The 14,638-nt window shown below is 41.7% G+C and overlaps 1 protein-coding gene across 1 annotated transcript in view; it reads right to left on the bottom strand.

The window, feature by feature from the left end:
- The window catches only part of LOC120019495 (alpha-(1,6)-fucosyltransferase-like), a 72,723-nt gene that overhangs the window by 9,574 nt on the left and 48,511 nt on the right, over positions 1 to 14,638 (bottom strand). Inside the window, exon 5 of the mRNA XM_038962794.1 lies at positions 14,011 to 14,248. Coding sequence (XP_038818722.1) covers positions 14,011 to 14,248 — 238 coding nt within the window. The remainder of the gene's footprint in view (positions 1 to 14,010; positions 14,249 to 14,638) is intronic.

Genomic DNA, 14,638 nt, shown 5'->3' with positions numbered 1-14,638 from the left:
CTGACTCAACTCTAGCCACTTTAATAATGGAAAAATGTATGTAATCAATTTATCACTAGCCACTTTAACCTGTTGAGGACAGAGGGCGCTGTTTTCACTTTGGGGGAAAATCGGGCCCAATTTAAACGGCCTCGTACTCAATTCTTGCTCGTACAATATGCATATTATTATTACTATTGGATAGAAAACACTCTCTAGTTTCTAAAACCGTTTGAATTATATCTGTGAGTAAAACAGAACTCCTTTTGCAGCAAACTTCCTGACAGGAAGTGGAAAATCTGAAATCGATGCACTGTTCTAGGGCCTGCCTATTAATGTCCTTGATATTTATTAGAATACATGCACTTCATACGTCTTCCACTAGATGTCGACAAGCAGTGAGAGAAGAAATTGAGTGTGTAACTTGATCTGGGGTCGAATAATAGCTCTTGGCATGACGTGTCACCAGTTTCCTGTTTTCTGGAGAGCGCGAGAAGGGACCTGGATTTGCCTTCTGATAAGCTGTCGTTATGGACGACTAATATCTCCGGCTTTGATTTTATTTGATACATGTGACAATATCATCGTAAAGTATGTTTTTTCAATATAGTTTTATTAGATTATTGAAATTTATTCGGGACGTTAGGCGTGTTGCGTTGTGTGCCTTTGTTCAGGAAGGAGAGCTTAGCGCCACTTTGCTAGCTTTCCGTGCTAATTGACTGGAGAAGAGGACATTCTAAATCCAAACAACGATTGTTCCCGACAAAGGACCCCTTGTACAACATTCTGATGAAAGATCATCAAAAGTAGGACCCATTTTATGATGCTATTTCATATATCTGTCGAACATGTGAAATAGTCGTTTGCGCCCAGAGTTTGGGCACTCTCTCGCTATACCTAAGCTGGATGTCGTAATGAAGTTATTTTTAGAATTCTAACACGGCGATTGCATTAAGAACTAGTGTATCTATCATTTCCTATACAACATGTATTTTCTAGTAACGTTTATGAATAGTTATTTGGTCAGAATAGTTGGAGTGTCATAAAAATATCCGCACATTCTGGGAAAAAGATGCTACGTTAGCACAATGTATAACCACTGATTTCAGCTCTAAATATGCACATTTTCGAACAAAACATAAGTGTATGTATAACCTGATGTTATAGGACTGTCATCTGATGAAGGTTTATGAAGGTTAGTGAAAATTAATATATTTTGCTGGTTTATTCCCTATCGCTAACGTGCCTATTGCTATCGCTAACGTGCCTTGATGAATGAATGCGGTAGTGTGGTAGGCTATTGTAGTAAGCTAATATAATTATAATAATTATTGTGTTTTCGCTGTAAAACACTTAAAAAATCGGAAATATTGGCTGGATTCACAAGATGTTTGTCTTTAATTTGCTGTACACCATCGATTTTTCAGAAATGTTTTATGATGAGTATTTAGGTATTTGACGTTGGTGTCTGTAATTACTCTGGCTGCTTCGGTTCTATTTCTGACGGTAGCTGTGATGGTAGCTGCAATGTAAAACTGATTTATACCTCAAATATGCACATTTTTCGAACAAAACATAGATTTATTGTATAACATGTTATAAGACTGTCATCTGATGAAGTTGTTTCTTGGTTAGTTTGGTTGGTTCTTGGTTAGTTAGGTTGGCTTTGTGCATGCTACCTGTGCTGTGAAAAATGTCTGTCCTTTTTTGTATTTGGTGGTGAGCTAACATAAATATATGTGGTGTTTTCGCTGTAAAACATTTTAAAAATCGGACATGTTGACTGGATTCACAAGATGTGTATCTTTCATTTGCTGTATTGGACTTGTTAATGTGTGAAAGTTAAATATTTCTAAAAAATATCTTTTGAATTTCGCGCTCTGCCTTTTCAGTGGAATGTGGGAGGAGTTCCGCTAGCGGAACGCCAGAGCCAGACAGGTTAATTAAACAATGGCACTTTATATAATGTTTACATACCCTACATTACTTATCTCATATGTATATACTGTACTCTATACCGTCTACTGCATCTTGCCATCTTGATGTAATAAATGTATCACTTGCCACTTTAAACAATACCACTTTATCCTGTTTGGGCTAGGGGTCAGCATTTTAACATTTGGATGAAAAGCGTGCCCAGAGTAAACTCCCTGCTACTGAGTCCTATATGAGTAGATTTGGATATGCATATTATGAGTAGATTTGGATAGAAAACACTATGAAGTTTCTAAAACTGTTTGAATGATGTCTGTGAGTATAACAGAACTCATATGACAGGCAAAAACCTGAGAAAAATCCAACCAGGAAGTGGGAAATCTGAGGTTGTAGTTTTTCAACTCTTGGCCTATCGAATACACAGTGTCTATGGGGTCATATTGCACTTCCTAAGGCTTCCACTAGATGTCAACAGTCTTTAGAACCTTGTTTGATGCTTCTACTGTGAAGTGGGGGCAAATGAGAGGGGATTGAGTAAGGTCTCTCCCAGAGTGCCATGAGCTGACCATGCGCGTTCACGTGAGAGTTAGCTTGAGTTCCATTGCATTTCTGAAGACAAAGGAATTCTCCGGTTGGAACATTATTGAAGATTGATTTATGTTAAAAACATCCTAAAGATTGATTCTATACTTCGTTAGACATGTTTCTACGGACTGTAACGGAACTTTTTGACATTTCGTCTGCTCCTAGTGATCGCGGATCATGAATTTGGAATACTGGGCTAAACGCGCGGACAAAAAGGAGGTATTTGGACATAAAGATTAACTTTATCGAACAAATCAAACATTTATTGTGGAACTGGGATTCCTGGGAGTGCATTCTGATGAAGATCATCAAAGGTAAATGAATATTTATAATGCTATTTCTGACTTCTGTTGACTCCAACATGGCGGATATATGTTTGGCTTGATTTGTTGTCTGAGTGCCGTACTCAGATAATTGCATGGTTTGCTTTTTCCGTAAAGTTTCTTTGAAATCTGACACAGCGGTTGCATTAATTAAGGAGAAGTATATCTTTAATTCTGTGAAAAACACTTGTATCGTTTATTATGAGTATTTCTGTAAATTGATGTGGCTCTGTGCAAATTCACGGGATGTTTTGGAGGCAAAGCCAAATGTAAACTGAGGTTTTTGGATATAAATATGAACTTAATCGAACAAAACATACATGTATTGTGTAAAATGTTGTCCCGGGAGTGTCATCTGATGAAGAATATCAAAGGTTAGTAATTTTATCTCTATTTCAGCTTTTTGTGACTCCTCTCTTTGGTTGGAAAATCGCTGTATGCTTTCTCTGACTAGTTGCTGACCTTACATAATGATATGTTCTGCTTATACCATCTACTGCATCTTGCCTATGCCGTTCGTCCATCACTCATTCATATATTTTTATGTACATATTCTTATTCATTCCTTTATACATGTGTGTATAAGGTAGTTGTTGTGAAATTGTTAGGTTATATTACTTGTTAGATATTACTGCATGGTCGGAACTAGAAGCACAAGCATTTCGCTACACTCGCATTAACACCTGCTAACCATGTGTATGTGACAAATAAAATTTGATTTTGATTTGTTGTGCCTTCACCGACCATTTCATTGTCTATGATGTGTACGCCGAGGAACTTGAAGCTTCCACCTTCTCCACTGCGGTCCCGTCGATGTGGATAGGGGAGTGCTCCCTCTTCTGTTTCCTGAAGTCCACGATCAGCTCCTTAATTTTGTTGACGTTGAGGGAGAGGTTATTTTCCTGGCACCACTCAGACAGGGCCCTCACCTCCTCCCTGTAGGCTGTCTCGTCATTGTTGGTAATTAGGCCTACTACTGTCATGTCGTCTGCAAACTTGATGATTGAGTTGGAGGCGTGCGTGGCCACGCAGTCATGGGTGAACAGGGAGTACAGGAGGGTGCTGAGCATGCACCCTTGTGGGGCCCCTGTGTTGAGGATCAGTGAAGTGGAGCTGTTGTTTCCTACCTTCACCACCTGGGGGGAAGTCCAGGACCTCGTTGCACAGGGCGGGGTTCAGACCCAGGGCCCCGAGCTTAATGATGAGCTTGGAGGGTACTATGGTGTTGAAGGCTGAGCTATAGTCAATGAACAGCATTCTGACGTAGGTATTCCTCTTGTCCAGATAGAATAGGGCAGTGTGCAGTGCAATGGCGATTGCATCGTCTGTGGATCTATTGGGGCGGTAAGCAAATTGAAGTGGGTCTAGGGTGTCAGGTAAGGTAGAGGTGATATGATCCTTAACTAGCCTCTCCAACAATTCATGATGACAGAAGTGAGTGCTATGGGGCGATAGTCATTTAGTTCAGTTACATTTTTTGGGGGTGGTACAGGAACAATGGTGGACATCTTGAAGCAAGTGGGGACAGTAGACTGGTATAGGGAGAGATTGAATATGTCCGTAAACACTCCAGCCAGCTGGTCTGCACATGCTTTGAGGACGCGGCTAGGGATGTCTTCTGTAACGGCAGCCATGCGAGGGTTAATTTGCTTAACTGTCTTACTCACGTCGGCCACGGAGAATGAGAGCCCACAATCCTTGAGAGCGGGCCGCGTCGGTGGCACTGTGTTGTCCTCAAAGCGGGCGAAGAAGGTGTTCAGCTTGTCTGGGAGCAAGACATCAGTGTACGCGATGTGGCTGGTTTTCCCTTTGTAATCTGTGACTGTAGACCCTGCCACGTACGTCTCGTGTCTGAGTTGTTGAATTGCAACTCCACTTTGTCGTTGTATTGACGTTTTGCCTTTTTGATTGCCATCGACCATATTCCCAGTCACCTTGCCACTGTTAAATGCGGTGGTCCGTGCTTTCAGTTTATACACTGTTTCTCGTTTGGGTAGGTTTTAATAGTCACCATGGGAACAATACCTCTATACATTTCCTGATGAATTCAGTCACCATGTCCGTATAAACGTCAATGTTATTCTCAGAGGCTACCCGGAACATTTTCAAAACAATCTTGAAGCATGGATTCCAATTGGTAAGACAAGAATTAAATATACCTTAGCACGGGTACTTCCTGTTTGAGTTTCTGCCCATAGGAAGAAATATATGTGTTAATAGAACTTCGGTAGCGTTTTCCTCATGATTGCTTTGTTAAAATCCCCAGCTACAATAAATGTGGCCTCAGGATATGTGGTTTCCAGTTTGCATAAAGTCCAGTGTAGTTCGTTGATGCCGTCGTGGTATCTGCTTGAGGGCGAATAAACACGGCTGTGACTATAACTGAAGAACAAAAGGACTTGAGTTTCTGTATGTTATCACAATCACACCACGAGTAGTTTATCATGTAATATACACCCCCGCCTTTCTTCTTTCCGGAGACTTCTTTATTCCTGTCTGCATGATGAACTGAGAATCCAGCTGGATGGATGGACAGGGAAAGGATATCCAGAGAGATCCATGATTTCGTGAAACAGAGTATGTTACAGTCCCTGATGTCTCTCTGGAAGGAGATCCTCACCCTGGGCTCGTCTACTTTATTGTCCAGAGACTGAACATTAGCAAGTAATATACTCAGAAGCGGTGGATGGTGTGCCCGCCTCCTGAGTCGGACTAGAAGTCCACTCCGAAAACCTTGTCTCTGCAGGCGGCGTCTTGGAGCAGCCTCTGGGATAAGTTCAATTGCCCTTAGGGGTATGAACAAAGGATCCAATTCAGGAAAGACGTATTCCTGGTCGTAATGCTGGTGAGTTACCACCGCTCTGATATCCAAAAGTTATTTCCGTCTGTATGTAATGACACAAAAAACATTCTGGGCTAATAATGTAAGAAATAACACACAAAAATACTGCAAAGTTTCTTAGGAGCTAGAAGCAGAGCTGCCATGTCTGTTGGTGCCATCTTGCCGGTACAAGTAAAAGGAGGGCTGTGATTGGTTACATTGCCTACTATGCAAATTCCTCTAAGTAAAATGGGCCATAACTTTAATACTAGCAGAGACTGTGAAACAATATATTGAAAAATGTGCCAATTATATGTTTTCTTTATTCATAAATTAAATCGTTATTGAAATCAAAATAATCCACTGGATCTATACCATCCAATAGGTTACAGTGAACAAGTGCACACTGGGGGAAAAGGGTACAGAATTGAATTGAAGCCAGCCAAATAGATAGAGTGAAGGAAGGAGAAAGTCATGTCCATTCAAAACAACAATCCTCTTGCCGTTGTCCTCTTTCTCTGTCCCTTTTTGTCTGTTTTTCTCTGTTGAAGTTTTATAAAACTCTTTCTTTCGCTCTGTTTCTCTTTCAAACTGTCTCCAAATCTTTTTTGTTTCTATCTCCACAATATTCTCTCTGTGTTTCTCTTTCTTCCTCCTCCCTCTTTCAATATTTCTGTCTGACACACTCATTCGTTATCTTGATCTTTCTCCTCTCTCTCTGTCTTTCTCTACCTCTGTCTTTATCCCTACTCCCTCCTGAGTGACAGTTGCTCTTTGGCTGTCCTTCTTTAAATGCCAAGGTGAGCCCATCCACTTCCATGGTACAGGGGCTGGCACCAGCTGCTCCAAGAAGGTGGCCTCTAGATGGGCCCTGGGCACAGTGGGCAGAGAGGAAGGTTGAGTTGGGCTGACTAGGAAGGTCATCCTCTCTGCGCTCCTTATAGCCTTTCCACCTGGGAGACTGGGTGTTAAGCCTCAGTACATAAAGGAGTGGCAAGGGCACATACACGCGCGTGTATGTGTAGACACACACGGAAGTGGAGGTACACACACACACACGCACGGGCGCGTACACACACACAATCTTTTTTTGGTCTAATATCATCTCCCAGAAGGGATATGTTTGGCAGACATCCAGTCTCAAACCAGAGAAAATAGTTTTTACAGTTTCTAAAATAAACTGAGACTACCACCACTGGATTCTATGAAGTTGCAACAACAGTGACTCCTTCCATTCCAGTGAGACTAAAACAACAACAGTGACTCCTTCCATTCCAGTGAGACTAATACGACAACAGTGACTCCTTCCATTCCAGTGAGACTAATACAACAACAGTGACTACTTCCATTCCAGTGAGACTAAAACAACAACAGTGACTGCTTCCATTCCAGTGAGACTAATACAACAACAGTGACTCCTTCCATTCCAGTGAGACTAAAACAACAACAGTGACTCCTTCCATTCCAGTGAGACTAAAACAACTACAGTGACTCCTTCCATTCCAGTGAGACTAATACAACAACAGTGACTCCTTCCATTCCAGTGAGACTAATACGACAACAGTGACTCCATCCATTCCAGTGACACTAATACGACAACAGTGACTCCTTCCATTCCAGTGAGACTAATACAACAACAGTGACTCCTTCCATTCCAGTGAGACTAATACAACTACAGTGACTCCTTCCATTCCAGTGAGACTAATACAACAACAGTGACTCCTTCCATTCTAGTGAGACTAATACAACTACAGTGACTCCTTCCATTCCAGTGAGACTAATACAACAACAGTGACTCCTTCCATTCCAGTGAGACTAAAACAACAACAGTGACTCCTTCCATCCCAGTGAGACTAATACAACTACAGTGACTCCTTCCATTCCAGTGAGACTAATACAACAACAGTGACTCCTTCCATTCCAGTGAGACTAATACAACAACAGTGACTCCTTCCATTCCAGTAAGACTAATACAGCAACAGTGACTCCTTCCATTCCAGTGAGACTAATACAACTACAGTGACTCCTTCCATTCCAGTGAGACTAATACAACAACAGTGACTCCTTCCATTCCAGTGAGACTAAAACAACAACAGTGACTCCTTCCATTCCAGTGAGACTAATACAACAACAGTGACTCATTCCATTCCAGTGAGACTAATACGACAACAGTGACTCCTTCCATTCCAGTGAGACTAATACAACTACAGTGACTCCTTCCATTCCAGTGAGACTAATACAACTACAGTGACTCCTTCCATTCCAGTGAGACTAATACAACAACAGTGACTCTTTCCATTCCAGTGAGACTAATACAACTACAGTAACTCCTTCCATTCCAGTGAGACTAATACAACAACAGTGACTCCTTCCATTCCAGTGAGACTAATACAACTACAGTGACTCCTTCCATTCCAGTGAGACTAATACAACAACAGTGACTCCTTCCATTCCAGTGAGACTAATACAACAACAGTGACTCCTTCCATTCCAGTGAGACTAATACAACACCAGTGACTCCTTCCATTCCAGTGAGACTAATACAACTACAGTGACTCCTTCCATTCCAGTGAGACTAATACAACTACAGTGACTCCTTCCATTCCAGTGAGACTAAAACAACAACAGTGACTCCTTCCATTCCAGTGAGACTAATACAACAACAGTGACCCCTTCCATTCCAGTGAGACTAATACAACTACAGTGACTCCTTCCATTCCAGTGAGACTAATACAACTACAGTGACTCCTTCCATTCCAGTGAGACTAATACAACAACAGTGACTCTTTCCATTCCAGTGAGACTAATACAACTACAGTAACTCCTTCCATTCCAGTGAGACTAATACAACAACAGTGACTCCTTCCATTCCAGTGAGACTAATACAACTACAGTGACTCCTTCCATTCCAGTGAGACTAATACAACAACAGTGACTCCTTCCATTCCAGTGAGACTAATACAACAACAGTGACTCCTTCCATTCCAGTGAGACTAATACAACACCAGTGACTCCTTCCATTCCAGTGAGACTAATACAACTACAGTGACTCCTTCCATTCCAGTGAGACTAATACAACTACAGTGACTCCTTCCATTCCAGTGAGACTAATACAACAACAGTGACCCCTTCCATTCCAGTGAGACTAATACAACTACAGTGACTCCTTCCATTCCAGTGAGACTAATACAACAACAGTGTCTCCTTCCATTCCAGTGAGACTAATACAACTACAGTGACTCCTTCCATTCCAGTGAGACTAATACAACAACAGTGACTCCTTCCATTCCAGTGAGACTAATACAACTACAGTGACTCCTTCCATTCCAGTGAGACTAATACAACTACAGTGACTCCTTCCATTCCAGTGAGACTAATACAACAACAGTGACTCCTTCCATTCCAGTGAGACTAATACAACAACAGTGACCCCTTCCATTCCAGTGAGACTAATACAACAACAGTGACTCCTTCCATTCCAGTGAGACTAATACAACAACAGTGACTCCTTCCATTCCAGTGAGACTAATACAACAACAGTGACTCCTTCCATTCCAGTGAGACTAATACAACTACAGTGACTCCTTCCATTCCAGTGAGACTAATACAACAACAGTGACTCCTTCCATTCCAGTGAGACTAATACAACAACAGTGACTCCTTCCATTCCAGTGAGACTAATACAACAACACACAGCTTCATAAGCCATTGTCAACAGTAGCGGTGCGTGGGTAAAATCACTGGGGATGCAAAAAAAAGTGCCATATTACAAACTAAGTGTTGTGATAATTGCGTTGTTTGATTCATATACCTTGACACTGTGATATTTAGGCCTAAAGGCAGAGACAATAAGAGGACACAGTGGCAGAATATGTTCAACCACACCTTTGTTTTATCACAAAACAACCTCTGTCCGGTGAAGTCCACAAAGCATATTGCATGTAACAGTTACATGACCTACAGCAGGGTCAATCAAGCAAGTTAATGTCTCCGACATTTTCGGAACACTAAACAACTATTGATTTAGAACCACAGAGAGTTACCGCAAGTCGCAAAGAAAACAGGAGCTACCTCCACTATTAGCAACTTTTCAACATCATCAAATCACCGACTGTATGCTTAGTCTAATACACTGACAACTAAAAGATACCAAAAACAATTTAGTCCAATCAACGTAAGCTAAACATGATGTGGCTGTCCATGTTTCTGATTTCTCTGTGTGTGTGTGTGTGTGTGTGTGTGTGTGTGTGTGTGTGTGTGTGTGTGTGTGTGTGTGTGTGTGTGTGTGTGTGTGTGTGTGTGTGTGTGTGTGTGTGTGTGTGTGTTCGTGCAAGTAGAAAAAACATGTTGACTCACCCTACTTGTAAAGAAACACCAATGCCATCCTCCTCTCTTACATGTTTACGAAACGGTCTATCACTCTGTCATACAGTACACACTTTTATTTGTTGTTGTCATAGGCTATCTAGCTAAAAATGCTTGCTTGCTAGCCTAACTTCCTTTCATGGGCAACGTTAGCTAGTTAACATTAGCCTTCTACATCTAACTACACATTGAACGTCCATCCTCTCAGGCCAGAGGCACAATGTATTAATTAATGGTTGGATCAGAATAACCGTTATAATCATTGGCCAGTATGGAGAATTAAATGAAACCACAAGTCCAAATCCCTATCTCCATCCATGGCTAATTTAGAAAAGGGCCAATTTTAGCTAGCTAGCTAACCACTGGAGGACAACAACACAACGAGATGCAACAATTCAAGTTGTTTCTGTCAATGACGTATGCTTTCGATGCGATTTGATTGGAGTGATGCCAATTCCAAACTGGCTTCCCTTAACACTTTTTTTTGGGTGTGCCAGGACCATTCACAGTTGAGCTCACTCAGTTTAGCTCAATGCTGATTGGCTTTTATTTTAAACTTTTTTTATGAAGGGAGGCCAATTCTCACTAGCTTCCCTTGCATTCAATGGTACGGGCGACAACAATGTCATACTCTTTGGGACCAGATAGCATCAGATAGATGGCCTACACATACAGAGACAAAGGGGCGCTGTTTCGCTCGCTTGGATAATTCTCCGGTGAGATACATTCAGCCTCTTGCGAATTGAAGAAAAATTATGAAACACAGAGAGACTAAATTGATTATTGTATATGTTTATTTGTTTTGGGGGGGAATTTGGGGTGGAAGACTGGCTTCCCTTGGCATCCATGAATACACGCCACTGATTTTCAAACAAATGGTATAATTACTCATAAAAAAATGCCCATTCAAAAAAAGAGTAAATGGAATAAAATAATAATAAAGAAAAATGGAAAAGGCAGGGCTCAGGGCATGTGTACACTATGGAGCATGAGCTCAATATAAATTGTCAAAAGCATTAAATATTCAACAGAAACATTTTTCCCAAGCTCTTTCTCTTTGCTTATTACATCATTGGCAGGTTTTGCAGGACGGAGAGGGGGGACTGGGGGGGTTCGACGCCTACACATCTTGCCACAATTGCACAGTTAAGCACTCCCTCCCCTCCCAGAGCTTCCTAATGAGGACACAAAGAGTCCAAATTTTAACTCAACCTCTGCAATCTGCAAATTGATGCTGCAACAACTTAACATTTTTACTGAACTTCTAGCTAATTCACAGTTTGAGGCAGGAAGGGAGATGAGATTTCACCCAGAATCTTTCTATTGGTGCCTCAGCCCGTAATTGGTCCAGGTCAGATGAGCGGTGAACCAGTGAAATGAACTCACTACACAAAGAGCAAGCAGGGGCAATCAGTAGGAAGGCAAGGAGGCTATGCATTAGGGCATGCAAGATGGAAAAGAAGATGGGAACAGCAAGAGAAATAGGAAAAGAAAGCCTAAGATAGTTGCAGCCAGAGGCAGAGGGGTGTATGCGTGTATGTACAGTATGTGTGTGCGGTGGAGGTGGGGGGGACAAGGAAGCTGAAGAGTATTAAAGGAAAGAGAAAAAAATAGCTAGCCTAGAATACATTTATGAAACAGAATATTGCTTGCTACACTAAATGTCTTGACAACCAGTCTGAACCCCTATCACTTCCCTGGTGCTGAGACCATGTCTACAAACTAGCTATCTAAATGGACCGGTCAGCAGTGGTCAATGTTTGGTTGGGGTGGAGCGATCAATGTTTGGTTGGATGGAGCGTTCAGTGTGTGGGAGAAACTGTCAGGTTTTGCCGTGCATATGACTAAAACAGCAACATTGTCTCACGTCAGATGGCTTCACCCCTCCGTGACTCTCGTCCCTCAACAGATCTGTCTTGTGAACGTGGAACTCATATTCAAATTTGAATATTGAGCATCCACCATTTAAAAAATGGAAACATAGTTCCTAATTTTTGATATCACTACACTAAGTTATTACAAACTAACTAGCTAAATTATTACAAATGTTGTGACAGTGATTTAATAGTTTTCAATAAAAAAACTAACATTAGAAAGCTATCTCCTGCACAAATTCTGTTTTAAGGACGTTGTTTGCCAGTGCAGTGACCCAATCAGCTGTGTAGCTGCTAGTTATGTAGCTCTGATTTCACTAGCATAAAAGCTTGCTTAGCCAGTTTAAATGACCCTGAAGTTCAGAGAAACGGACTGTCCAAGGCACTTAACCCTTATTTGCTCCAGGGATGCCGTACTACTATGGCTGACCATGTAAAACCACACATTTCACTGCAACTATCCGGTGTATGTGACAATAAAACATATCATTTTTCTTCAGAAATCAGTCCGTAGATCAGCATGTTTCTCTGCGATCGTATTGTTGGGTCAGCTGAGCGCAGCAGCTGATTCGGGAGGCTACTGCAATGACTCGTGGCAGAACAACAGCTGCTTCATGAAAACTCATAATATATGTAAGCATTAGCACTACTAGCTACAGTAGCTTGCTAGCTAGCTTTTGTTGGAAGATTCAACATTGTGTGTGCAGCACTAAGTAGGTAGATGGTTTGTTAGCAGCATTGTTTCAGTCAAATATGATTTCAGTGACTGGCTCAGCTGTTGGACAAATCCATGATAGCTTTTGTACCCGTAACTTAAGCAATACTGCTCATTGAAGCACAACAATCTTTAGCCAGGTGTAAAATGGGGCGACTTCCTCACCAAAAAAAACTAAACATTATTGACATATTTATTATTTTAGCTTAGATGAATCAGACAGTTTTGAGTCAGAAATGTGGTTCAGCAGATGATGTTACCTACTGTAGGTAATATATTTTAATGTTTCGGCAGCCCATGGTACCAGATTACTTTTGATCTATCCCATGACCCTTTGCAAAATACGAGACAGATCAGTTCAGGCAGAATCGATGTGCTATCTGACGTAAGACAATGGATGTAAGGATCACTGTCTAGGACAGGCCTGGGAAACTCCAGTCCTCAGGGGCCTGATTGGTGTCACACTTTTGCCCCAGCACCAGCTGACACTCCTGACTCCTGCCTGCGACTGGAACGAATTGCAAAAATCTCTGAAGTTGGAGACTTTTATCTCCCTCAACAACTTTAAACATCTGCTATCTGAGCAGCTAACCGATCGCTGCAGCTGTACATAGTCCATCGGTATATAGCCCACCCAATTTACCTACCTCATCCCCATACTGTTTTCATTTATTTACTTTTCTGCTCTTTTGCACACCAGTATCTCTATTTGCACATGATCATCTGATGATTTATCACCCCAGTGTTAATCTGCTAAATTGTAATTATTCGCTCCTATGGCCTATTTATTGCCTACCTCCTCATGCCTTTTGCACACACTGTATATAGATTCTCTTTTTTTTTCTTTTTTTCCCCTACTATGTTATTGACTTGTTTATTGTTTACTCCATGTGTAACTCTGTGTTGTTGTCTGTTCACACTGCTATGCTTTATCTTGGCCAGGTCGCAGTTGCAAATGAGAACTTGTTCTCAACTAGCCTACCTGGTTAAATAAAGGTGAAATAAAAAAATTATCAACTAATCATGATTTTCAGTTAAAAATGCAATTAGTTTAAATCAAGTGTGTTTGCTAGGGATGGGGGAAAGTGGACACCAATCAGGCCCCCGAGGACTGGAATTGCCCAGGCCTGGTCAAGGAGGTATAGATAGTGGTCACCAAAGCCATGTATTAAGAGAGTAGGGCAAACTTTTAGAATTGTGAATATTGTTCTAATTCAAAAAATTCAGTTACAAAGCATTATTTAAATATTCGTGATGTGATATTAATGGGGCGCTAACATGGCTGCCATAGAAAGGTTTTAGTGTCATGTAAATGCATCATAATGTAGAAACCTCAATGGCCCAACCATAGATATAGAACAGGGCCCAGCTCTCTAAATACATAACTCACCAGACAGTGCTCACCGTGCCTACCTGACCAGTGCCCTGTAGACACCCCGGTACGGTCAGTACAGGAGTTGCTTACAGGGTGGAAGACGGTCTCCCAGCCGCCCGTGGCGTAGCGCCAGTTGTGGGACTCCAGGATGAGGGTGCGCTGTGTGCCGTATGCGATCATGAAACAGTAGACCACATGGTGCAGCTGACAGCCGTAGCCGCAGCCCTTGTTGATGTTACACACCAGCTTCCTGGCCTTACTGCAGTCTTGGGGGTTCTGGTTAGGCAGGGGGAGAGAGAGAGATACATTATACAACATTTGTAATGTCTTTATTCTTTTGGAACTTATGTGAGTGTAATGTTTACTGTTCATTTTTATTGTTTATTTCACTTTTTTATATTATCTACTTCACTTGCTTTGGCAATGTTAACATATGTTTCCAATGCCAATAAAGCCCCTTGAATTTAATTTAATTGAGAGAGAGTGTCACGACTTCAACCGAGGCAGGCTCTCCTTCCCGTTCGGGTGGCGCTCGGCGGTCGTCGTCACCGGCCTACTAGCTGCCACTGACTCTTTTTATTTGGTGCGGGATTCTGTAACGACCTGGGTGTCGGGGGGGTGCGAAGTCAGACGCAGGAACAGCAGAGCTTCAATATGTTGAGTCTT

Source organism: Salvelinus namaycush, chromosome 24 (assembly GCF_016432855.1).
Source record: "Salvelinus namaycush isolate Seneca chromosome 24, SaNama_1.0, whole genome shotgun sequence".
Classification (NCBI taxonomy): domain Eukaryota; kingdom Metazoa; phylum Chordata; class Actinopteri; order Salmoniformes; family Salmonidae; genus Salvelinus; species Salvelinus namaycush.
This window is presented reverse-complemented; position numbering and strand designations above follow the sequence as displayed.